We start from the raw sequence: 27,664 nt of genomic DNA, 5'->3' as shown, positions 1-27,664 counted from the left end.
GACCAGCAGAACATGTCACACTGCAAGTCACAGTGGATTCACTCACTTATGCAATAGTGAATATTCAGCTATTTAAACATTCGTAAATTTTGTTGGGTTAATATGAGTAGATTATAGGTCTATGATAATTTTCCATGATAATTAAAGTTGTCACAAGCTGTGTAATTTCACAAAAAGTATGTAAAAAGGTCACTAAACCCTACACATCTTTGGAATACCTTATTCACTCCCTTCAGGATTTTGCAATGTTGCAATTGCAACTCTGTATGTGCCCAAAATACACTCTGTGCTCAGGTGCACTCACCAGCCAAGTATATTGCAACAGTGCTCCTAATGACCAGTCCAGCTCAAAAATATTAAATCAGAACTTGGTGGTAGATCTAGGTGGTACTCTTAATGTTTGCCACTTATTCAATTATTTGTGGTGACCAGCCACAAATAATTGAATAAGTGGCAAACATTAAGAGTACAGTTCAGACAGGATCTGCATTTAACAGGCTTTATTTTAACTGATAGCACTCTATTAAAACAAGCCTAGATCTACCAGAACCAAGGCAGGTGTTGCATTGCAGTACTATTGATATGATCCTGGCTTCCTCAGTTTTATCAATTAAATTTATGCACACACAGTTATAGAGGAAGGTGTAGTCCATACACCAGTGTTTTCCCTCAAATTTTGGCTGCTTTCTTTCAGGAAAGTAAAAAATTCTAATTCTACAAAGTCACAAAATGTTTTCTCTGTGAGAAAACCATGGCGTGTTCAATTTAGGCCAATTGGACAAAGGGCCCTTCTGCCCTGCAATTCAATAATGTGCCCACATTTGACTTTATCCAGTCTGGAGGAGGAACTGGAATGTCTCCTGATCAGTTCTCCTGAATCAGACAAGGTCTGTGCAGCTGAATCACATGCTGTCAACAACGGCTGCAAAGATAGAAGAAGATGAACACAATCTGTGCTCTACAGCAACGAGTAAACAACCAACATACATCTTTGTACCTTTTCTATCTTATTTATGGCAGTCTGGGAAGAACACGAGGAACAATCCCTGAATGACCAGCATTAATAACAGGAGGTGAAGAATTATGCAGCAATAACAAGTTTGACTTATTATCTACAGTACTTCAACTCTACAGCCTATATTCAGCCAAAATTTCACTTAAAGACAATAAGTCCAGAATCAACTCTAAAAGAAACATTATGTAGCCAGTGACTTATAGAGAGTTAAAACTGGACTTTCTGCTCCAGAAGTAACAAATCCACATTCAGAACTCACACAGACATTTAAGATCATGCGAATGACAAAAAATCCAGCCTCGAACATAACCTTGGCAGAATGCTGTGTGGATTCACACAAGCCCAAGCCCATTACCAGTTGAAGGGCCACGGTTGTGAAGACATGGCAGTTACAGCTAAAAAGTTGCAGAGATGGCATCAGAAGAGAGAATGGGCAGATATGTTGGCCCTGAAGAAGAAGTGCGCTGTCACGCTGGTAAAATTTTATTGAAGCATCAATTTCATTGAAAACAGAGTTCAAATTCTAATTCTAATTGCTGTAGTTGATACTCATTTATCTTGGAAAATGGATGGTATATTACATTAACTACACAGTGCCTCCAATGTAAGCTGTCGGCTGGAGGGAGTATGGGTAAACTGTGAGAGGCTAAGATCCAGAGGACTGTGCCCTGTTAGTCTTTGTCCAGGGTTTGCAGTGTTTGCTTCAGTGTTCCTGTGCCTCTGTAAACAAAAGGAGTTTTCTAGCATCCTGTTGATAGGGGCTCCTGAAGGCTGTAAACCCAAACTATTTTCACTGCCAGGGCAAACCTTGAGTAAAGGCACAGTAGTGCTGGAGTAAAGATAATGGAGTGACTAAACCAAGTTGGGCAAACCCTGTGAGTAGCTACCCAAGCACAAATTTGTTGAGCAACTTTTCGTGCAATAGAGTTTGGTCGATTTCTGGTTTTGGAGTTTAAACCAGTTTGATTTATGCAAACCTTCTGGCAATTTAAAAAAGTCTACCACAGAGCTGACTCCAGCTCAAGTGATAAGCAACATGATGGTGCGATTAAGATATATATATATATATATATATATATATATATATATATATATATATATATATATATATGTATGTATGTATGTATTATATATATATATACATATATATAATACATGTTTTCAAACGGACGGTAGTAGATTAACATTACAAGCATTGAAAGAAAGACAGCAGTTACTCATCTGTCTTTTAAATGGTTATGTATCCAGTCTGGTCTCGAGTGCACAGCTGATAGCTAAGTGGTTTGTTTACATGAAGTAATGGAAGTGCATATTCAATGGATTCAGTGTGAACAGAGGTTTTTGATGTTATGTGATGCTGAGTGATATTATGATCGTGTTCTGTTGGCACATAGTGTCATCATTTTCCATTGCTGAGTCAAAAGAAAAAAGGTGTGAGGTGTGGCAATCAGTAGGTCAGTGGTGCCAACTTGTATGTATGAGTGAAAGAATAGTGAATGGAATGTTGTGTATAGGAAAGATCAAGATAAGGACCGGGAGTGTAGAGAACTGACTTTTCCCTTCCTCTCCCCATGGAACAAGTTAGGTACTCTTTATAGAGCTGGGAACACCGGGCCCCAAATGTTCCCAATAACTGACAACCACTGACCACATTTACTGGCACCTACAACACACAATACAAAGACAAGCAGCCATCCCAGGAGCCAACAGAGGCGGCGTTGAACAGCAACCAATGAGATAACCACAGCGTGTGTCATGGCCTTGAGCAAGCCAGTAAAGTAATGCATAGAAAAATGTGAATTTGATGTGTGTCCATAAACTGGGTAAATAAATCGTCTACCTGAACACAAGGTTCCCATGTGACAAAAAAAAAGAGCTTGGCTGTCAAGACCTTACTGCTGTTGGGCAGGTTCTTCTGCCTCAGCTCATATGAGACTATATTTATTGCTTACTGGAGCCAGATGATGACAGAGAGGACCAACAACAGGTCTCTTTATTTATTATGGAGTCTCCCGTACGAGTGCAGCAGTGCGTTTGACAGCTCTGGGGAAAGTTATGCTGGAGAGCATTTACAGACAGTGCTTTGCGGCTTAATTTCAGTTTGTTTAAAGCCAAAATGGAACGGACGGACGGACAGACAGACGAATGGACAAACAGATGGATGGACGCAAACACAGATGCACAGACAACCTGAAAACATAATGTATAAAAACACCTCAAGCCAGTGTGAAACCTTTTTAGCAAACTATTTGAGATTAAGATTGACACTCCCTTGCTAACAAAATAAGAAATTAAGAACATGGATTTAGATTTAACAGGAAGGAAATCCAGGAACTACAAAAATGTAGAAACCATTAAAAACAAGGAGGTATTACATTAAAAAAGCCTTTATTTTTAGTTGCTACATCATTAAAAAAAAGCCAATATGTTTTTGACCACTGCCAGTTAGGGCTGTGTAATAAGACAAAAACACATAATGTGACAATAAAAAAAAGTCTATTGTTTCATATTAATCTATATTGTTTATTTCTTTTGGTATTTCTTTGATTTATTTAATTATAACAATGCTTCATTTAACTTTTCTATAACAGTACTTAATTTAACTTTATACTTTACTTTATTTAACATTATAACAGCATTTTATTAAACTATATTATCACAGTAGTTTATGTAACTTTATTTTATAGCAGCAGCTACTTTATTTGTAAATGTGGTTTATTTCATAATTTTGTATTTTCGTAGTTAACAGTAGTTTAAAAGAGATTTCAAAATATAGAGATACATATTGTGTATTGCGATATAGCCCAATATTGTGATTATAATTTAAAGCCATATCACCCAGCACTACTGTCGGTCTTTGTCAGGGCTTTTGCAATATAGGTATGAACCCACCTATACAGCGGCAAGAACAAATAGGAAGCCACTGGATGGCCATCCATACTTGCATAGGCGTTATGATATATCCACTATAATAAAGGCTTTCTAAAGTAACTCCTTCTCGTTTTCCACATTTTTGGAGTGCCTGGATTTCCTTCTGAGTGATCTGTCGGTTCCTGTTTCCATGAGCACTCAACCGATGTTTAATCATAGCCTACAGAGCGACCAGTCTTTTGTCTTTTTCATGTATTTTGGGTTTTTTTACAAAGCCAAACACAACAGCAGCATTGTGGGCACATTTTAGTTCTATTTCATTTCATAAATTATTTGTATTATCATGGTTGGGCAAGATACTTAAAAAAGTGCATTGACCTAAGCTTCCAGTAACTGTGCAATAAATGAAGCTTCAGTACACCAAAAGTGCCCTCCAGAGGAATGTAGCAAGATAAGCTCCAGCATCATGGCAAAACTAGTTTAACGGCATCAAAGCAGTTTTTTCTTTTACATTAAACTCCTTTCCAAGTCTATCTCACTGATCAATAAACTAAATCAGGCACACAATCTGAGGTAATGCTGCTCCTTGTCGTGCCACTGCTGCCCCACATTGTGTATTATTAGTCTGTTATTAGTCTTACACTAGTATAGTGGCAAAAGCCGAAGTAAGAAAATCTTAACTGCATGATTGTGACGGCACTGGTCAGAAAACATAAACGACAAAACACAATTTAACCAGGTGTTCTCGAAAATACAAAAAATATTTGATCTTCTACACACAAAAACATGGAAAACTCCTGGTATTCTCCACAGAACTTGCGCAGTCTTCCTCCCTTCTCCCTTCAGAAACTCTAACTGATGGGCACAGCACTGGAGAAAAGCTGTTTACTTTTTAAATAACAAGTTGGCAAAGACCTGCAAATAAGAAAGTGATCTGGCCAGTGGGCCTGAGCCAAGAAGTACAATCCATTTCAAATCTGTTTCTCTTTCACTCAGACACGTGCTCCTGCCAGCCAGACGGTATTAAAAAAAAAAAAACTGTCCAGACACAGGGCCTCATTCATGAAATGCATGTTTGCACACATTTGATCTTGACTTATGCATACAGTCACTAACAACCACTGTAGAATTTATCGATTTTTACTTTATTATGAAATAGTTGTAAGTAAAAAAAAAAAAGTGTGCAGTTGGAACAACTTTAAAAGTGATATGTGCTAATCCTTTTTGTGCTCTGTGGAAAACTCTAAGCCATGAGATAACGCAGCAGAAGTGAATAATCAACTACAACATGTCAGTTTAATTATAAAAACCCTGAAAACTGAGAGTTGCCAAATTAAGCAGAGCTAACAATTAGCATGTGCTGGGTTTTTAGTTTGTGTGTTTTTGAAAGGAACGGTGTGTAAGGTTAAGGGGAATTTAGAGTGGTGAAGACTAGAGATTGCAACCAGTTCATTGCTGAGGAGAGGTTTTAACCAGGAGCCAAATATTCACAGACACCTCTTCCTCCAAAACAGATAGGCTAGGTGATCAAAATTGGTAACCACACCGAATAAACTTCCACATTACAAATTAGGGTTTCTCTGGCGCTGACTGGCATGTCAGAGATGGACCAATAGCTTAGCATTATCTAATCTGTACTTAATTCCTGATTCAGACCTTCAGGAGGTTTTTTACCAGGAGCCGAATTATCCACAGAAGTCTCTTCCTCTTCAAAACAAATGAACCCAATTATTTCAGCTGCTAAAAACACTGAGTAAAGCTTCAAGTTTAAAAAATCTGCGTTTTCTCGATGCTCTGGCCATAGAGGGGGCCTCTGACAACAGTTCCCGGTGAAAAATGCAATAGCCCAATCTGGAGCCAGTGTTTTGTTTCTCCCTTCTGGACTACTGTAGAAACAGTGGCAGTGCAATATGTAAACCTCTGAAGATGAAAACACAACAATTCGTATTTTCAGGTGATTATACGCTGAAGGACAAAATATTTATTAAAACATATGCCATTTCTGCCAATATACCCCCCTAAATCCTACATACTGAAACATTTATGTTTACACACCAAGAAGCCAAAATCCTACTCCCTGATTTGCAGCAGCAAATACGTTTGGAAATAAAATTAAGACTGTACAGAACTTTTTAATTGAAAGGAGTTTATTGTCTACTTACGCTTCGTGCATCGCTGCGACCCCTGAGCTTTACTCCATCCATGACAGCACTGTCCGCCACAAACATTCACCCTGCAAAAAGGAAAAACAATACAGTTGAGCTACATTTAAAGATTCCAAAGAAATAACAATGACAGCCCATAATTTTCAATCTGGTGGGACTTTAAAGTTTTACCTCTGAGGTGTGTTGTTAGGGCCCGCTTTAATATTACACATACTCATATTGCTCTGTACACAAAATGTGCTTTTCAGAATCAAGCTACATTAATATTTTTTTCTTCCATTGAGTTGATCTTTAACCAAAATCAGTCCTAATCATAATTATCAAATATTTATTAATTTTCAGAATTTAAACCCTTTAAATGCCAGGTTTTTGTCATGATGCCACTATGTTTTTAGATTGGGAAAAAAACACTGAAATTTTTTATATATATATGTATATATATATATATATATATACTACATGCTTAGTAGATTCTTTTTTATGATGACAGTCTGGGATATGTCAATGATTTGCTGCAACATTTACTGTGACAGTGCAACTGTGTGGAAACAGCATGTATTTTTTCTATGTGCGCAATATGGTAAAACAAATAATAAATTAAATTAAATTTAAAAAGTCATAGATGGAAAATTATAAATGACAAATTCCAAGGCAAACGCCAAGAATGAAACCCAGAAATAATACAATGCATGTTTTTATGCTTTGATGGCTGAGAGACTTATTGAAGGAGCTGAGCTGGAAATTCCAAGATTAGCCAAAAATACACAATCTTGCCAAAATGTATGCCATATGCATGAACACAGTCATTTTTTACATTTTTTTAAAGAAGAATGAAAAGCGCTTAAAATGTGCCAAACATTCCCTAAGGGTTAAAAGTAGACTACTTTGGATGACTGACAGTTAACTCTTGTACTAAAATGTCAATATCAACCGTTTCTACAGCTGGCTGGTCAAATGCACCATTTGCTGTAATGTTATATCTTTTTCAAGCTGGAGGTTGTTTCGGAATGCATGTAAGGTTAAAAATAAGCCACATAAAGTTTCATTTGAGGTCTGTAATGCCTGGTAATAATTGTTGTCCACAAGGTTCAGGGGGTTTGAGACAAGTCACGTCATCATACAAATGTTCCACCATAGTTATCTGATTTTTGGCACAACTCTGCTGGGCTCCACCAATTCTCACCGGATGTTTTCCAGACTTGACTCCTGTCCCAAACGCAAAGCTCATGAGATGTGGTTTGGCCGTGTGGTACTAAATATCACTGGGAAGGCAGGAATTTTCTATGACACTGGTGTAGTGCTGTGTAGTGTGGTTTGTGAGCCTTGCAATGCCAACCTGAATCTCACAAGTTTAGTTTTACTACAAAACTTTGGATGGAGAAGGTCCATGGAGACTTGATTGAGTCAGGCTGTTGGAAGCTGAAACAACCCGGGAACTCACGACTCACATCATCATCAAAGAGACTGGCCTGGATGAACTGATGTGAGTCACAGCCTCTTTGACCTTTTGATGAGTTTAAGAGACAAAGCGAAAGTGAATTCTACAACAGTACAGGGTGAGACTGCAGGGTTTCCCACATATTCATTTATTTGTGGCAGCCTGTCACGATCAAATCATGGCACTACGCATTGATTTTAACAAATACATTATTATATGTATAAATTATACATACTATCATAAATTGCACTGGGTCTAAAAGTTTGTTACCATTTGCTTCTGCAGCATCTGCTCCTCTCACCTATTGATCTTATTTGCTCTGACCGGAATAGACAGATTTATTATACATCCTGCAACTTAAACGTCACAAACTGCTGCTGAGTAAAAACAAAAACTCATGATGACTTTCGCCTGAGTTGTGTTCACAGACCCGCTAAGACACCTGAATTTAGAGAGGGGACACAGAAAACTTTGAAGAGAAACAGAGGTCATAGGTGATTTTCAGCAGGTTTCCATTACAGACCTAAGTGGTATTTTCTAAATGTTGATATAACAAAGTTGCAAGATGACTGTGTTTTTCCATTAAGTGATGCAAGAAGCATGGCGATGGATGTTCAAAACATAAGCAGTTTTGTTCTATTGCAGCCACCACACTAGCTGTCATTACTTCCAATTGAAAGCGATGTATAGGCGTGTTATGCGAGCCCCTTATACATGGGCCCGGCCACGTATGAGAGATTTCTGGGAGGTGATAGTCAACGACGTCACAGAGGAATTGTGGATTCAAAACTTCCAGATGATCTGCTCAACTTTTGAAGAGTTAAGCGCCTGCTGCATCATAGCTGTGGGAGCCAGTTTGGTTCCAGTTCCAGTGCATAGCCATAGCATCATGTGACCTACAAAAGCCAAAAAAGTGTTTCCATTGAAGTTTTGTAAAATCTGGCTTTTTCAAATCGTCTTTCGTGCCACCTCATGTGAGCGCAAGAACTTCTTGTGTTAAATGGGAGGTTACTTTAAATTGATGTCTTTCCATTAAATTTAGACACATAAAGACACCTGCTCACCAAAGCTGGGAAAGGGACTATGAAGGAGGATCAGCTGAAACTCCCTGACCCAGTCACACAGGCCGCCAACGCTGATTTGATCTGGGGATTTATCTGCAGTGGTCAACCCCAGTGGGATGAGGAGGGTTGTTCATGTGCTAGTGAGAAGCTCCAACACTTGAGAATCAGCCGTAAAACAGCGCTGTATTTGCTGTAATTTACTCAAAAAACATGGACATTTCTAACTTGAGGACAGTCACAAGGGCCATAAAACTCACATCAACAGTGCTAATGTCACATACACCCTGTTCACACCTGGTATTTACATGTGCCTTGGGTGACTGGATCATCATTGGACATCTCTACGATTAGGTGTGAGCGCAACCAATGTGTATTTAATGATTTTTGAGGTCTGATTGTTTAGACCACATTCGGAGGTGGTCTCGGCCACATATGGCCACATTCTTTCAGGTGTTGTCTGTTGCTGCACACTAAGGATGCCAAAAATATCTGCACATCATCTGTAGCGCCAGATATTGGCTTTTAAATGATTATTGGCATTGACCAACATGCTGATTTCTGACAATATCACAAACCAATTCTTTTTATCATTATTGATTAAGTGAACATGTACAAATCATCAACCCTAAGATGAAGTAATTTCCTATTTTGTGCAATGAATGAGTATTACAGACACATTGTATTTCATGTCTCCATCTGCTGGCGGGCCATCACGGTAAGGGTATGCATAATATGATGTTAATTCCAATACAGAAGAGACTTCAGTTTCACTAAAATTAGGTGGTGAAAAAAAGTCGCTATATCCATATCAGTACTGGCAACATGAGTTGTTATATATCAGCTTATGTATTATCAGCAAATAATCTTGTAATGTGCATCCCTGCTGCTGACACCACGATTACTCTGCACAATTAATAAAAATATTATCAAAATTGCTTAGTGCAATATCCAATCTTAAGAGCTGCAATTTTTTGACAGTAGTAAAATGTGTCACGTCATTATTAATGGTCACAAGTGGTCATTTGAGATGCATGTGAACACACAGTCTAATGCCAGGTGTGATCAGGCAGACTTACAGGCTGTCCACTTGCGATTTGATCGCCAAAGACACATGTTAATACCATGTCTGAACCGCCTTAATGATTCAATTATGAGCAGCATTACAAGCATCTGCTGCATTTGTCAACTCTGTGTCACTTTCTCAAATGAAGTTGCAGCAACAACAAAAACAAACGCCTTGTATGCTGGTAATGACTGAGTCATCTGCTTTCATGGGAGTGACAGCAATTCACAGCTGAACTAGTCACACATCATAGCACTCTCACAAGCCACAAACGGAGCAGCTGAGGTCAGGCTGCAGGACCACACACAGTCTGGTGGCCTCCTCTTTTTCACCCTTGTGTTTCCCCTCTTCTTATTCTGACGTAAACTCTTTGCATGTACAGTTTATAGTACCAGAGGCCGAAGTTATCGGCAGAACACCCTGGGCGCTCTGTCTGGGAAGACGGAGCAGCAGAGCGCAGAACGGAGTGAATGTGTGATGACATACCGTTAGTTCATGTAGAAATAGAACTCTACATGACTTCAAACGTCATCTCTCTCACTTTAGTGCAGAGCATCAGATTATATTTACACATGCACCCAATGTAAGCAACTTCCATCTTGAGCATAACTATTCTTTTTTAGAATGTTGGACCTTTAAATGCCAGTCTGTTTAGATAATACCATTGCTGTCTTATGGGGGGGAAACCCAACACAAAATCTTATTAATTTATGTGTACTAAATGCTTGGGGGAATTTTGTTTTTTATTTTTTCACAGTCTTGAATATGTCAGCGATTCCTAACACCAGTGGGCCTCAGTCACCAATATCTTGTTTTCTGAAATTTGTTCCTCAGACAGGTCTGACGAATAGTCAGACTCATGGCCTGTTCATTGACTGCAGAAGTGGTTGCACCTGTGTTCTTACAATGATTTTTGATTTTATCCTCTCAAATTTAAATTGTGACCGGTCAACATATTTATTGCATATTTTGAACCCAATTTTTCTGCTGCAAATGCCATTTACACCACCTTATATTACGTGTTGTGGGGTATTTCATGCATAACTGTAAAGGGGAGGGGTTTGTGTGTAATATTAATAACATGAATGAAGGTCAGGCTTTCACAAATCGACTGTAGCTTTTTATTTTCTGCAGTTATGTTCTTAAGTTAGCCAAGTTTTGTTTAAGAAAATAAACACAGGAAATGAAATGCTGCAGTTTATTTGTGAAAGCCTAACCAGCCACCATATTTTCTGACATTCTTGAAATTTTCAACCAGCTCTGTGTCACCACAGTGTGGGCAGTATGTGCAGATGAAGAGTGTTTGGCATTGCTTCATGCTGCCCGGAGCTCCCCACTCATCCACTGCATCAAGGGTTTCCAGTCCTCTAGCAGACTTAATCAGCAGAAGAACGGGGAACTCCAGGCGCTGGCTGATGACAGCCAAGCATTGTTCATCTGCACTTAACGTTACTGCCCATGATTGTATCAATGATTTTCAGAAATAGTTTCTCAAGAAATTGTTTTTCAGCTCTAACTTCAAATACAAGTAACAGCAATGTTGGCCATTCCTGATTACCATTTAGTATGGAGGCTGCATACACACAGTCAAGGTACTGTCAATGTGTACCTGAGAATCTCAGTTGACTTTGAGAGTAAATAATCACTCACGAAATAAAAATCACACCCACATAGATTTTTTTGTCAGTTAGTTTGATGTTCAAGGTCCAGATTTATTTATTACATATAGCCGCAAGCTGCAATCATGGGATCCAAGCAGATTACGACCCGGATGACCTCAACGAGCACTTGAAAGCACACCACATGCATTAAATGCTACATTGTTGGCAAGTAGGACCTCACCCCCATGGGGATTTCAACACTGGACCTTTGTGTCCTCATAGAAGGTGACTTACCCACTGCACCACTGGGGAGACATCATTTTCCACACACCTTCTCATAAGTTGAGGCAATGACATCATGAGCAAAACTGAGGTGGTTTTTGTGTATTTAAATTTAAAACACAACAAATGTTGGTAACAAAATTCTGAGGACATCAAACATCACCCTGCTTATGTTGGATGTCTTGTCAAATACTGTAAATGCTGTGCATGCGCTTTGGCCATTATGGTATTTTCCCATCAACTTTGCTTTTTTTTCTTTATTTTTTCGCAGTAAAATCATGTGTTTCCTACATATTAGGACTGTAAAAATAAATGTTTTTTACTGTCTCTTGATTTACGGTTACTTGGTGTCTTGTTTCCATAAAAATGAAGGCACGTGTTTGCTAAATGGTTAACTAATTTAAACTAATTTTAGGGTAATAACATGCCTTAATATTACGTGTTTTTTCATTAAATTTAGAATTGTTCTTAATTTTCACAGTAAAATTGTGTTATTTTTATATTTTATGACAGTATAAATCAGTTTTGTACTGTTTTTCTGCAATACAGTTATTCAATGTATTTAATACAGTGATATATAATTTCTGATTTGACGGTCTTTTACTGTTGCTATTTCACAATATTTTATTATATTTTCTATTGACTTTTCTTATAGTGTACTAATTCCAGTAGACACTGAATGTCACTGCAGACTGATTGTTTGACCAATCAGAACACCATCTGAAATGTGATATCTCATATCCAAAGAATGTCTGTGTTCATTTTTGTAGCATTCAAATGAAGAGCTGTTGCAAAATAAATTCTAATTAATTATTTGTATTTTGACAAACACGATGTGACAGACTTCTAAATTGGCCTTAGGTTGTAGTGATGGAAACCTTTATCACAAATGGATGTGCTGGAAAAATGTCTAGCTCTGTTGGACATTCTGGTGAATTATGTAGACTTTTTTTAAGCATGGAATGTAAAATGTGTAGAAAATTGGATTTGTTTTAATGCCCACATTAATAAACCTTTACCAAATGTTATACCTCCACTGAGTCAAACCCTACATTGTGCATACCAAATATTGTTCAAATCCCTGTAACCAATGGCGAGATTTGTAGCACGCTTTAGTTGCTGAACATTCCAAAACTGCATTTTCAAACTGTTTTAATATCTGAACACTTTCACCATGTTTGGATACAGTTGCTTAAACCAAATTTGACAAAGTTTTGAGCATTTATGTAAAATTACACTTAAAGACAGAGATTTGAATTAGGGTTGGAAATGGTAAGCACTTTGATTAATTAATTGATTAATCATTTTTAAAAAATTAATATTATTTTTTGGACTTTTTAGTGCCTTTTTTCAACAGGACAGTGAAAACTTGAAAGGAGAGAGATGGGGTGACATGCAGCAAAGCGCCGAGGCCAGAATCAAACCCGCAGCTGCTGCGGCGAGGACACCGTGTGTGTACATGGGGCGCCCACTCTATCCACTGAGCCGCCAGGCGCCCCAGATTAATTGGTAAAATTAACGATTGATTAACCAAAAAATCATTATTTGAAAAAGCCATAAATACTTTGCTTATTTCAAACTCACAGTAACATATTGCATATAATCTGACACTATTTCAAAGCCTATCAATTAATTGATTTAATTTCACATGTTCTATTAAATCCTTAAGGACGGATTAATCAATCGTCGATTAATTGTTAACATTTCCGGTTTTAATCATGTAAAATTTCACAAAGGAATGACATATCAAAATTCCCTCAAAAACTCATATCAGAAGATCCATAAATGATTCTGACAAAGTTTCGAGACAGTTAGCACAACAGTTTCTGACAAGCTCTTGAAAAACTGATTTGGAGAAAGTTCACAAAAAATTGTAAAATTTTAACATTTTTGAGGTGTAGCACAAAGACACGGATGAATTGAGTGGTTAAAACCAAAATAAAAACAGCGCTCTGGAAGTGAGTGACACTGCTTAAACCCTAGTTACTTTGGGTTGGTGTTCGGTTCCAGATTTACATATTTATTTCGATGTATTTCTTTGAGATTGTTACTTATATACAGCTTTTTCCTGCTCCATACTGTTGCAGTGAAATCTACTGCACTGAAGGAATGGAGAAGCTCTCCAATCTCGTTATACACTGTATAATGACAATAAAGAGCATTCTGATTCTGATTCTGATTTTGCTTCAGTCTCAACTCATCAGCAACTTGTACAGGGAAGTACGCCCTCAAGGAATACTAAGTATATCCAACATTGATTGGTGCCAGCATCTAACGGTCCTTGGAAACCGGTGACTTGGCTAAAATGCTCTCAAATATTCATTTTTCACCTTGTTTACCATTTAAACCCTATACATTGAACTTCTGTCAGGACATGTGATGTTTTCACTGCTCACCAGCCTGTACATCTGCCACAGTTCTGTCACTGCCTCACAGCATCTGCTGTACATTTCCAGCCAATTTTCATATACACTTTTCCATAATAAAAAACTGAAAAGATGACTAAAGTTAGATATTTATTTCCCTTCTTCTACTTGATTTAGTTGTTTCTGTTACATTCACACACTGATCTTTAGTCTCTGCACACCCAGGCAGGTGTTTTCACTTATTCAGGCGAGTTAAACCTCTGCTTGATGAACCAAGAAAGGCATATTTACATCATCGCTGAAGAACAGCTTAAGCACGCGCCTCTTATTGTGAATGCAGTGTGTCGCAGCTCAGCGCAGATGTCTGGAGCAGGGGTACGCCAAAAGTTTAAATTTTCTCAACTTTAACCTTAGATGAACATTGTAGGCACTGGGTTGCAGCCTATCGCTGTTCACCACTGTTTGAACTGAAGGACAAATAATTTGTTCCCAAATTTCCAGATGTGTACCATCAAACTGGCCTCATATAAAGACCAGACAAAAACATATTTGCTTAGCAAAATATCATCATGCAGATGCAGCTACAAGGTTTGTTTGAGTATCCGAAACACAGTGATCTTGTGCTAGATACATAGCAGCTGTTCAATACAACAACCAGGAGTTCAGGAATACACAAAAGTGTGGGAATCTGTAATAAACAAAGTTGATGGGACACTGGCAACTGCGGAGGGTAGACGGAGAGGTAGTGACTTGAAGCCTTTAACAGTCAATTAATTCCTTTGCATGTTGTGTGACTTAACAGAACATTTGTATGTAGAGCTCTTGTGGTTAGTAAATGGGCTGAAGAATGGGCGCTATATGGAATTGCCCATAGATTCCTTAATGGCCCAATGCCAATTACCCATGAGGGTGGGTTAACCCAAGTGGGCCCCACATAGGTTATAGTAGAGCACCAACTGGGTAAGGTCCTAAAATGGGCATCTTACCTGGGGCCCACGGGTAAGCCCATGTTGGTTGTGTTGGGCACTGGCAAGTAGCATGTAATTAAATTACAAAATAAATGTATTTGTCATCAGTCACAGGTACTGAAAAAAGTTTATATGTAAACCAGGGGTGTTCAAGTGTTTTTGAATGGGGGCCAGATTATATAATGTGAATACCTGGGAGCCAGCTGCTTTTCGCATCAAATAGGTAATTACATTTTAAATAATGAAAAATCACAAACAAACAAGGCAAACACAACTGTTTCACTTTAGTGAAAATGTATTTGACTTTCCACTGCTCCTAAGAGCATGCCTCACTGTCCACTTTATGTTTCTTTAATGTGGCCATGTCTGGGACCTCGCTTGAAATGTCTGCTGTTAGGTAACCACACCATTTGCTTTTTTACTGTCTGTTTATAAAAAGAGTAGAAATGTTAGTTTCTACCTAATGCATGTCTACAAGCTGAATTATAGTTCTTTTATTGTGAGGTGAAGGGAAAAGGTGCAAAGTGATCATGCTTGATTAAAAATATATTTTTGTGGGCCATAGTAGATTTTGGAAGTGAAGCTGAGGGCAGTTTAAAATTGGTCCCAGGGCCACGATTGTCCCCTGGGCTGGACTTTGAACATGTCTGATGTTAAGTATAATATTCATTCTATAGCTTTGCATCTTTTCACTGTGCAGGAATGCCTTCGTTTTGGTGTAGCCTACATTTTTAACAGGGTAACTTGTAGTCTGCAATCCAATTCCATTTCAAAAGTAACCTTCCCAACACTGCCCATCTGTCTTTGAGTTAGGACTAATTGCAACATATTGGAAATATACAATGTCATCAGCTTGAGTAAAATCCAACAGATCAGACAGTTCGAGCAGCCTAGTTAGTGTGCAAACACTCAATCTACACTGTCAACTCCAATTAGTGTCACTGAAAGGCAGTACCTGATAACAAAAGTACATTCTGTGTTCTTGAGCACACTGAGCGGGAAACCACCAAATCTGCAGGATGAAATTAGGTCTGTGCCATTAAGATAAGGCTGTAATACTATAGCTGATATCATACCAGTACCCAATTTATGAAGTGTAGTTTTACGGTGAGGCATCTTTTTGTTAATATGGCCCACATTTGTGGAACAGCCTGCCTGAAGGCAGTAGAGAGGCGGATATTTTTAAAAGCAAGACCTTTAGTTTGGCTTTTATTTCAACTTTATCTATTGACTTTTTATGTATGCATTTTAGTCTGTTTCATAGTTCTACTATATAATTTTATTATCTTTAATATATTCCTTTTAATATTCTTTAGCTCGTTTTACTTTGTGCTGTCATCCTTTCAGTTACCTCTTATTTTTTTTATCTTTCTATTTATAGGTTTTATCCTGCCTCTGGTGTTTCCTCACATATGGTAGTATTTCCTCTGTTCCTGGAGTCCGTGTTTGATTTTTTGTTTTTTGTGTTTATTCACATGCTTGTTTGTGTGTGTGTGTGTGTGTGTGTGTGTGTGTGTGTGTGTGTGTGGATTTTGGTTTTACTGTATGAAGCACTTTGTGTTACAGTTTGTATGAAAGGTGCTATACAAATAAAGTCCGATTGATTGATTGATTAATTGATTCATTTTAGGGCACTCCTCTTAAAGTTTAGTGCTTGTTTGGTTGATGGGAAGTAAGCAAGTCATGAAGTGACAGGAGGTCATTAGGCGCGCCGTGATTTTCCCTCTAGCTCACACTCCTACCCGCAGTCTCTTACCCGGACAGCTTGATGATCTGCTGCTGCTGCTGACTCTGCTCCTGGCCGCCCTGCCGGACCACCGGCTGCTGGTGGCTGTACTGCGGGGCTGAGGCCGCCTGGTTCCCCATCCTGCGGGTCCTGACCTGGCCGCCGTAGTTCGCGGTGAGCTCCACGTTATACGTGTGCGGCTGTCCCGCCGCGCCGTGATGTGTCGAGATGGAGCTGACTCTCAGCCCGCCGTTGGCTCCAGCCGACCCCGGCCCCGGCCCCGGCCCGGGCTGCAGCACATAAAGCCGCCTGACGCCGCTCTGCTGCTGCCGCTGCTCCGCTGACACACATACCGGGGAGAGGAACAAACCCAAGGAAAATAAGAGGCCCCATCTTATCCAAGCCATATCCACACCGAAAAGGAAGTCAAAGAAATGTTTTATAGGAAAAAATGGTTAATTTCGACTCCTTTCACTTTTTACGAGTGGAGCAAACGGTGGTATTCCTGAGCATATTCCTGTAGGTACCGACCTCCAGCCCGGTGTGGGAATGCACCAAATAAGCTAACGTTGCCAAGGAAAAAACTTCAGCCCCACTTTGAAACGTTTGAAAGAAAGTAGGGCATGTAACAAAACGTTCCTTGGGTGAAGAAGTGAGTGTAGTCCTGCTTTCTGGAGGGCCTCCGAGCTTGCTGCCGTCTCCTCCGGGCAGAATATGTGACTCGGTCCGCGGTGTGAGGAGCCTTAGAACTCCAGGAAAGTTTCTCTGTTGGAGGTGAGCAGAGTCAGCGGCGCGAGCAGCCAGCCTCCAGACGTGACGTCGGTGCGGGGTGGGGGGCGTGGGGAGGTGGGGGGTGTTTCTTACTGAGACTTTCTTGGGGCCCAAGGGTGTCAGGGGACCCACACCAAAGCCCCCGCCCACACACTGACTGACCCACCCCGACACCTACTCACCCCACACACACTCATTCTCAGTCCCAGCTCTGTAAATTGACACTGACTTCCAGTTTAAATGTGTAAACTCCACATTAGAAGCAGATTGGGTTTAGTTCCACTTACCCCTCAGCAGGTGGAAATCATCACCACATATATGGAAGCTCAGAGCTGCAAATGTTTACAGATGTTATCAGCCTGTTATCTCCAAAGTCACAACTTAATTATCCCCTTATCTTTACATTTTCATACTTTGTCAACATCATACAGTGTCTCGGTGTTTACAACCCCATTATGTCATTATTCAAAATATTAAGTGTTTCTTATAGTAACTTTGAGTCCAGGGCCGCAATTCAAACTTTTTTTGAGTTTTTGTTTATATCACCAAGGGAGAGTCATATTTCCCCTTGAATGTTGTCAAAGCACTTCACATTTAGTAAAAGCTTTTGTTTTTATCTGCTCCATATGGTTTACAAAAAACCCGCAATGTGTTCAGTATGCTGTTCTCAGAACTGCCTTTCAAACACTCATTCCTGGTCCTATCATGCACTTTTGTTACACAGCGTCCACGTTAACTTGTGCAGACCGCTTCCATGTAGGAATAGGAGAATGACTTACATGAACGGATTACATAACAGGCCTACTAGGCACAGGCCCAGGGGCCCAATGTGTCAGCTCCCCAGCCCGACCCACCAAAGAGGCAAAAAATACTACAAACAGGGAAAAAAAAAACACAAAGAGACATAAAATGACCACAAAGTACCAAAAACTACATACATGGTGACACAAAATGACTAAAAAAGAGACAATCAATTACAAGGAGACAAATTATCAATACAAAGCAATACGAAATGTGTGCAAAGAGACATGAAACAACTACAGGGAGACACAAAATGACTACAAAGCACACAAAATGTCTACAGAGTGACAAAAAAAACTAAACCGTGACACAAAACAACAAAGCGACACAATCACTACCAAGTGACACAAAATCACTACAAAGTAACACAGCATGACTACAAAGATACACAAAACAATTACAAAGACACACAAATGACAACAAGGAGACACGAAATCACTACAGAGCGACACAAAATGACTACAAAGCATCACAAAATGGCTAGAAAGATACAGAAAACTACTACAGGGAGACATAAAAGAACTACAAAGCAACACAAAGCAACAACAAATGACTACAATGTGACAAAATTGACTACTAAGAAACACAAAATGACTACAAAAAGACATGACACAACTACAAGGAGACACAAATTGACTACGAAGCAACCCAACCAACTACAACATGGCAAAAAATAACAACAGGACACACAAAACAAAAAGGAGACACTCAATCACTACCAACTGACACAAACTGATTACAAAGCAGCACTGACTCCAAAGCTACACAAGATGACTACAAAGATACCTAAAACAATCACACTGAGACAAAATCACACACAAAGCAACTACAAAGGTAAATGATAACTACAAAGACACAAAATCACTGCACAGCAGCTACAAAGTGGCACAAAACAACTACAAAGAGACATAAAATGACAACTAGGAGACATAAAATGATTACAAAGCAACACAAAACAACCAAAAAGTTATTAAAAAAAAAAACTATAATGAGATACAAAACAATAATGAGACACAAAAGCACTACCAGCTTGGTTTGAAGAGCTGGAGGTACATGACTAAATATCGCAATAACTTGTGGAGCCTTCGCACTTGGCACTAGATACTCAATGATGTCATTTTTGCATGCGCCTCCTCACACCAGGGACTGTGACGAGCATACACCTCGCTTAAGTTAGCAGCAACCACTAGTTCAGGGACTGTTTGTGATTACTTGTTTTTAGGGAGAGAGACTAAGGAAAGGCCCTGATTAGAGAGAGCGCTTATTTCAGCTTGCTGTGTCTAGTTTTTAAATTGTTGCTGGAAACTATTGAATCACTTTCTCTCTGTACCTAAAAATCTACATTAAAACGTTCAGGCGGAAATCAGAATCAGAATCAGAATACTTTATTCATCCCAAGGGAAATTCTGTTCGTAACAGTGCTCCGCTCAACAACAACAAACAGGTAAGAAAAACAAGACAATGCACATAGTGCACATAATGACAGAATAAACTATATACATAGTGCAAAGAGCAGTGCGCAAGAAATAAATAAGACTGTACAATAAGTGGGTCATTTATGAAATAACCTGACACTGTGCAGTGAGTGTGGAAGTGCTTGCTCTGGCTCTGACTGACGGTTAGGAGGATATTTCCAAATTGGTCATGGGGAAACGAAGGATTGAGTGGGCATATGAGACCCTCAGAAAGAAGAGAAACCATGGGGAGTACCATAGGGGTCGACAGATTATCGGTCTGGCTGATTATTAATATTATGAATATTTGGCATTTTGACTATTATCTGTATTGTCATTTTAATGTAATGATCGCCGATAAAATTAGTTAATAAAAAGTGCAAAGAAAGTGTCAGCATGGGAGGAACTTTTAACAATTTTTTAAATTCATTTTTTATTAAAATTTTCACTTGATTTTATAAAAAAAAAAGTTGCTGGGAACTTGCTGTATATGATGTGTAAGTGTTTCAGTTTTCACATTTAAACATTTGCTAAAAGAGTTTAACCAAAGTTTTGTGTTTGTTATATTCCAAATTCGAAGTACTGATGGAAAGATTTTTATTTTCATTGTAAATGCATATTAGGTTCAAATAAAGGTTATTGGTCTCATTAACTATTAATAATCTGTATCGGAATCTGCTCTAAAAAAACAATATTGGTCGACCCCTAAAGTACCACCAGCTAGTTCAGGAGCTTTTTCTGATGATGGACTGTTCAGGGCTTATTGTAGAATGAGTCGACAGTCCGACAATCTACTGTCAATTGTCAGGCCTAATTATGGTTGGTAAAACATTAGAAAGTAATTGAGGTGAGGTGTCTTGTAGCTTACCTTGGGCTCACTGAGAGGGAGCTAATGTTAGCTTCCCACAAACATTTGTTGTTATTACCACCACAGAGTGCCTGCCTCTCAATTCATCTATATGGAAAGGGGGGGGGGGGGATTAACGGCCTTGCTTTGTACTGATGTTTTCTGAACATTTATTGCTGTGCTCTTGCTTCATTACGGTTAAACACATTCAGACACCATACACACTGTGAAAACTATGACAAAGTAAAGGACATAAAAGTGTAAATAAAAAACATCCATTTTCCACCCACTCAGTCTTTCATTTCCTAGTTCAATTCAGCACAACAAAATGTGCCTAAATAAAATACCACCACCAATGTCCATGTAATGCACATTAACAACATTATACATAACATGAAACAAAATGTGAAACAATTACCGTGTGCACCTCTCGGGCCACGTGTAGGAAATCGTTGCTCTGGAGTCGAGCGTTCATCGCCGGCAGCCATGTTGCTGTTACCCACAATGCTACTGACGTATGTATGACCTCTCCAAATGACATCACATTTCCCACAATATGCCATTAACAACACTGGGGTGGTGTTACTCTGCATTAAGTTGAAAACTTTTCATTAAAGCAATGCATTTTCAAGTACTTTCCATATACATTTTTATCGCATCATTTAACTCTTTTTAACACCTTATTTAATACATTTTTAATGACCTTTTTAACAACTATGGATTTAAAGGAACTAAATTTATAACTTTAACATATAAAATAATCACATTATTAAAAGTGTCTTAGAGAAAGTTACAGATGATTAAAAAAATTGCCTGCACAAGTCAACTTAAAGCACTCTGAGTGCCTTTTCAAAATGTCTCCTCTGGCTCCCCCTAGTGGCGGTAAAGAGAGGCAGACAGAGAGAGAGCAAGAGAGAAAAGGTCCACATTGTCTGTTCAAGGCGAGAATTTCTTGCTGTTAGTCTGCCTTGCTGTTCTTTATAAAGCCTTTTTTACACAGAGGTCAGACTAGAGAACAGCTAAGTCCCTTCTTTATGCTGCCTTTTGTATTTTGACACAGAACCAAACAACAGCAGCATCATCCAGTGTGTGACTTTAGACAGCATGCCGGCGCCACAGAAACAAAAGAGCGGCATTACAGGCCTAACGTTTATTAAAACAGCATGAACCTCTAGTGTGACATATAACATACACACTGGCAGCAATTTATAAACAATAATAAAACATTAGCATAAAAATAATAATTATTTAGCATCCCTGTTATATGGCAGCTAATCTTGTCCTCTGCTCAGAGAATAAGGAGCTCTTGAATCTCATTGTCTTCCTAATTAGTGGACATTTACAGCTGCTGTACTTCTTATTTGAGTTAGCAGTCAACTGCTGCTAAGTTCTTTATAAATTGCCCGTGGTGAGTCACACATTAATACGTCATCAAACATTATACCTGTCCAGCCCAGGAGGGCTGCGAGGAGGCATAACAGCCCAACATTCGCACCTTGAGCAGGCAGTGTAAAAGGGGCGTAAACGGGTTCATTTGAGGAATGGGGGACAGAATTGTCTCGTCTTTAAGCCAGCAGCTGAGGTAGTAACAGCGTTAAATTGAAGTCTGTGAAAAGGGAAAGCCGATAAAATGGGATTATGGGCAGGACGGGTGTGACATTGTAACAACATGTCATGTGCGCAACCCATCGCAATCAATATTTACAATAACAGCAAAATATTCAAACATAGAATATTTACAATAACAGCTAACAGCAGCAGCTAACTCAAATAAGATGATTTTTATTCTTTTAACACCAAGTCAAATTCCTTGTATATGTAAATGTATTTGGCAATAAAACCGGATTCTGATGAACAAATCTGAAAAGCAACGAGGTTTTAGGGCTCCTTACGCTCCGAGCAGAGGATAAGATCAGTCACTAAGAAAAGTACTTTGTAAACTCCATAGTAGAGCTTGCAACAGCTGATTTCACAGAAAATAGTGTGTGTATGCCCATAACACATACTCATTCTGGATCAGGCGTGTTTCAAACTCATGGCGTGAGTGGTACAAGAGCAGAACTAGAGCTTTAGACAAGGGCTGTCAGTCGATTAGAATATTTAATCGTGATTAATCACATGATTGTCCATAGTTAACGTGCAATTTATCGCAAATTAATTGCACGTTTTTTATCTGTTGTAAATGTAACCCAATTAAAAGGTCATGGTTAAAAATGTTTTTAAAAAACAGTAGATATTAAACATTTCTTTTAATAAGAAGAGTTCATTATAACAGATTAAAGGTCATTTTATGTAGAGTTCATAATAAATACAATAGATTAAAAGCTATTTCATGTACACAAACAAGGTAAAATATGTTTTTGTATTTCATGTTTAAAATCTATGGCATACTATACTGTAGTACAAGTTTAAAAAAGATAATATGCAGGTTAAATATGTGTTTGTGAAGAGTTCATGGTTTTTTCTTTGTAACTGGGTCTAATACTGTTTTCCCATTGGTTGACGCCTGGGAGCATGAGAGGAGTGCGTGATCTGAGAGAGTGGGTAAAGCATGAGTGAGGGAGTGCCAGGGTGCGACAGAGCGGACAGAGGAGAAAGGTGTTGGCTTTGCTAGCAAAAACAAGGTCAGAAGTTTTAACAGATATTCATACTAACTTGACTGATTCTGTAACTGTCAACTTGACATGACAACTGGACATTCGGCAATGGGATTGTGTTCTGCTGGTTTGTGTGAGCAGCAGATGATTTCGACATGGACTTTTTGAAGGCTGTTTCACCAGGTGTGTAATACTAGCTAATTAAGTAGCATAGTATACTAAAGGGGACATCAATTAGCAGAGTGTATGGATAGTAGGCCGCTTATTAGCTGACAAAGCTAACTGAGGACATTCAGCCAACGTATTAGACGAGGGAACGCTGAGGAGAACCAGACAGCGCTCTTAGTTACCGGGCCACTCAGAGTTCCTCTTGTCATGATGGAAGAAAGTACGCAGCAGGATCTTCTCTCTCGTGCCCGAAGGTTCCAACGCCATGTTTGGAACTCAAGGGACACTGACAGACAGGTTTTCAACGTTAATAATGTTATCAACGTTATTATGACATTATTAATGTGTGAACTTTAAGGGGCCCTACTTCAGACACATAATACAACCTGAACTGTTGCATATGGCTTCAGGCTAACATATCATGCCTTCTGAAAATGCTTATGTATCTCCTTTAACGTGACATTGGCTCATCTGCAGTATTTTCTATCTAAAGTAGTTTATTTAGCAAATCTCATTTTCTTGTGCATAGATATTGACTTGAATGTGAAGCAAGCTGTGAATGTGACGACTAAGCTGTTGGATGATAAATAGATGGCTTTATTAAACAGGTTGAAGGCTTTGCTACATGACCAATATCCAGTTGCTTTATTGAAATCCTGTGGGTGGCCTTGCAGGGACAGGGAGTTCATTTTGTTCCATATCTTGTCATATACAAACTGTACAGGCTGCTGAATTCTATTATTAAAACATACAACTTTGAGATTGTCCACAGACATAAGATTCATGATGAAAATGTTCTAGAAACTTTCAGACAGTTGCACCAGACTTAATGTAGCTCCCAAGTCTTCAAGTTCATCACGTAGATGAGCATGTTCCAAGGAGGAAAAGTGAATATCAGCAGACACACATCTGTTTCAGATAAACTCCATGCACGTAGCTGTCTGACAGGTGCACTGGTATAAATCCAAATGTATGTCTGAATTCCGACTTGTTCAATTTTGATATGAATTCCTTACACACTCTTGCAATATCTCAACTCTACAGTCCACTGACTTATAAGGGAACCTTGAATTTCTGTACCAACTTTTATTGGGATCATTCCCAATAGCTGTCAAGATATGCCATTCAAAACCAAAAGTGTCTACTCCATGGGGGTACTGTAGAGGAAGTCAGGGATGAGCAAAAAGGTCTCAGGGACCAGCTTCTCACCTTCAGTGCTTTCTAGAATGGCTGTACACCAACAAACATGAGATCATAGTTCTGCTGACGTCCCACTGGAGGACTTCGGTCAGCACTTTATTTCCTCAACCTGATTATGTGGTTGCTGTGAAGTGGAGTATTAATGGGCTGCTCTGGCAGAGCTGTTGGAGAAACATCACTGGGTTCAAGAAAAACTGTGTTGACTACATCCTTTTAAACTTTTAGGTCTGTCTTTTGAACTGAATTTCTGGTCAGCCCCTCCAGGATTTTGCAGGCTGTTTCATGGCCTGAAATACCTGATTTCACGGCAGCTTTTCTAAAAAGTTGCACCATTTCTTGCAATGAAATTAAAGGAGCAAATGAAAATTGCAAAAATTGTTGTGATGATGTCTCACATTTGGAGCCTTTCATTATGAGCATTTAGTTTTTCCCACAGAATTTGAATCTATATTTAATGGAAGGAGGGCAGAATCAGCTAATCACTGGCCAGCAACTGCATCTGACATTCCGAAGCAGCGCTGAAGGTCGATCTGTAAGTTGCTCTCCTCCTGCTTTCTCCACCCAACATGTGCTAACATAACAGCAGCGGCAAACAGTAGAACCCTGAGCCATTAAATAATCCCAACAATCTCACACTGACAGCAGAACAGCTCAACTCAGTAATTAAGCCTATTGATAAATGTTGGGTAGCCTTAGCCATGTGATGCTAATAGTGAACCCTGTCACTGTGTGTGTGATTGTGTCACAGGTGTAGCAGTCATCTTAGGACAAACAGAGAGTGAGGGGCAAGGAGGGGCTGAGTGGATCAATACACTGCACTCAGCTCTACAAGCTTGCCAGGCACAGCATTTTGGCAAGTTTGCCATCAGGCGCTGTTCACACATGCAGTGTTTCCTGGGCATGATATACCAGATCAAGCAATAGCACTTGGTAGATGAACCTGCACTTGTATAGCACTTTTCTAGTCATTTGACTACTCAAAGTGCTTTCAAACTAAGAGTCACATTCACCCATTAACACACACATTCATACACTGGCAGCCGAGGCAACCATACAAGGTGCCATCAGCTACTCAGTTTAGAAACACTCACACGCAGTCACACACCAATGGTACAGCCATCAGGAGCAGCTTGGGGTTCAGTGTCTTGCCCAGCGATACTTTGACATGTTGACTGACGGAGCTGGGGATTGAACTGCCAGCCCTCCAATTAGTGGACAGCCTACTCTAGCACCTAAGTCAAAGTTGCCCCTGCAGTGTTGGATTCCATAAAGACTGTATGCGCCGTCAGAGAGACAAGACTCCAGAGAGATGAGCGTTTCTGTTGCTGCTGTTTCTGTTGTTTCTGTTTCTGTTGTGTTTCTGTTGCTGCTGTTCACATTCTTTCTGATTCTTTCTGTCAAAAAATGCACTACAAGAGCTATATGACATCACCAGTAGTCACATGACAAAAATACCAGATAGTATTTCTATTGTAGCTGGAGATTTTAATCCAACAGACCTCGGACCTGTTTTACCTCAGTTCCACCAGCATGTCCACACCCCCACCAGAGGAAACAATACCCTGGACAATGTTTGGATGAGCATTCCTGACAGCTACAAAGCCCATCCCCCAGATCACATTTCCCTGCTTCTCCTTCCTACTAACTCCCAGCTGATTTAAAGGGTCAAACCATGAGAGAGAGTGTAGACAGATGACGCTACGGCAGCTCTACAGGACTGTTTTGAGTGCATGTTCAGAGATACTGTCAGCCAGGAGCATACATCAACAGTTACATCAGCAAATGTATTAATAATGTGGTGATAAACAGAATAGAACAATTGCCCATACAGAAAGCCAGGAATAATCCTTTTTGCATTGAAGGTCCTATCCAGAACCAAACAGCTGCCTCTTGGTTGGTTGACCAGAAATCATACAGCATCGCCAGAGCGAGACTGAAAGCTGGCATCACGGACATGCATCAGACAGGTGATCCAGACCATCACAGGCTATAAAGTAGGAGCACCCTCATCATGTGGGAGGCCATGTTGCCAAATGAGCTAAACACCTTATACACTCGCTTTGATCTGCTTAACAAAGAGCCAGCTGTCAAGTCTGCATCACCTCCAGAGGACCAGCCACTGTTTGTACACATAATGGATGTAAAAAAAAACCCTAAGGAGGGTGAATATGAGTAAAGCTGCTGGGCCTGATAACTGTGGACTCAGAGCATGTGCCATACTAATATTTTTGTGGGTTAGCGTTTTTCTCTGTTTTTCTCACCTGCTTCAAGATAGATACCATCATCCCTGTACCCAAAAAAGTCTGTAGCGTCTAATCAAAATGACTGCCGCCCAGTGTAACCCACTTCCATTCCAAGAAACTGGTCCTCCAGTACGTTAGAAACAACATCAAAGACAGTCTGGACCCTCACCAGTTTGCATTCCAAGCCAACAGATTCACAGAGGATGTCATCTCCCCTGTCCTACACTTAGCCATCACGTATCTCTAACATAACTAACTACGTCAATGTCAATCTACATTTGAATGTTGATTTCAGCTCAGCATTCAAGACAATCTTGACATAAAATGACTAGAGAGCAACACATAAGGACTACAAGGCAATACAAAATCGCAAAACGACAACACAGATACATTAGACAACTACGAGGAGACACAAAATAACTACAAAGGGACATGAAGAACTACAAGGAGACACAAAACATGAACAAGGAGACACAAAATGTTACAAAGTGACACAACATTACTACAAAAATACATTAGACAACTACAAAGAAACACAAAACCACTACAAAGCTACACAAAATGACAATAAGGAACCACAAAATCACTACAAAGTTACACACGACTATGAGACACAAACAACTACAAGAGACCCAAAATCACTGCAACAAAACAAATATAAAGCAACACAACACAAAAATCACCACAAAGCAGCACAAAACAACTACAGTACGGTATAAACTGACACAAAGAGACAAAATGGCAACACAAAATGACTACAAAGATACATTGGACAACTACAAGGAGACATAAAATCACTACAAAGTGACACAAAACCACTACAAAGCTACACAAAATGACAATAAGGAACCACAAAATCACCAAAAAGTGAAAAAAAAAACCAAATACACTGTGACATAAACTGGCACAAAGAGACAAAATGGCAAACAAGGAGAAGTGAAACAAGATGACTACAAAGATATGTAAAACAACTATAAGGGGACAAAATAACTTAAGTTTGACAAGATGACTACAAAGATAGAAA

At 39.3% G+C, this 27,664-nt stretch overlaps 1 protein-coding gene across 1 annotated transcript in view; it reads right to left on the bottom strand.

Annotated features, from left to right (window-relative positions):
• ltbp1 (latent transforming growth factor beta binding protein 1) overlaps positions 1 to 17,332 on the bottom strand; it is a 144,001-nt gene extending 126,669 nt beyond the window's left edge. The window contains 2 exon segments of the mRNA XM_042501812.1: positions 6,049 to 6,119; positions 16,590 to 17,332. Of these exon segments, the coding sequence (XP_042357746.1) occupies positions 6,049 to 6,119; positions 16,590 to 16,966 (448 nt within the window). The 5' untranslated portion in view covers positions 16,967 to 17,332.
• Positions 17,333 to 27,664: the final 10,332 nt, after the last annotated feature.

Source organism: Plectropomus leopardus, chromosome 15 (assembly GCF_008729295.1).
Source record: "Plectropomus leopardus isolate mb chromosome 15, YSFRI_Pleo_2.0, whole genome shotgun sequence".
NCBI lineage: Eukaryota > Metazoa > Chordata > Actinopteri > Perciformes > Serranidae > Plectropomus > Plectropomus leopardus.
Note: the sequence above shows the minus strand (reverse complement) of the source record. Positions and strands in the feature narration are given on the sequence as shown.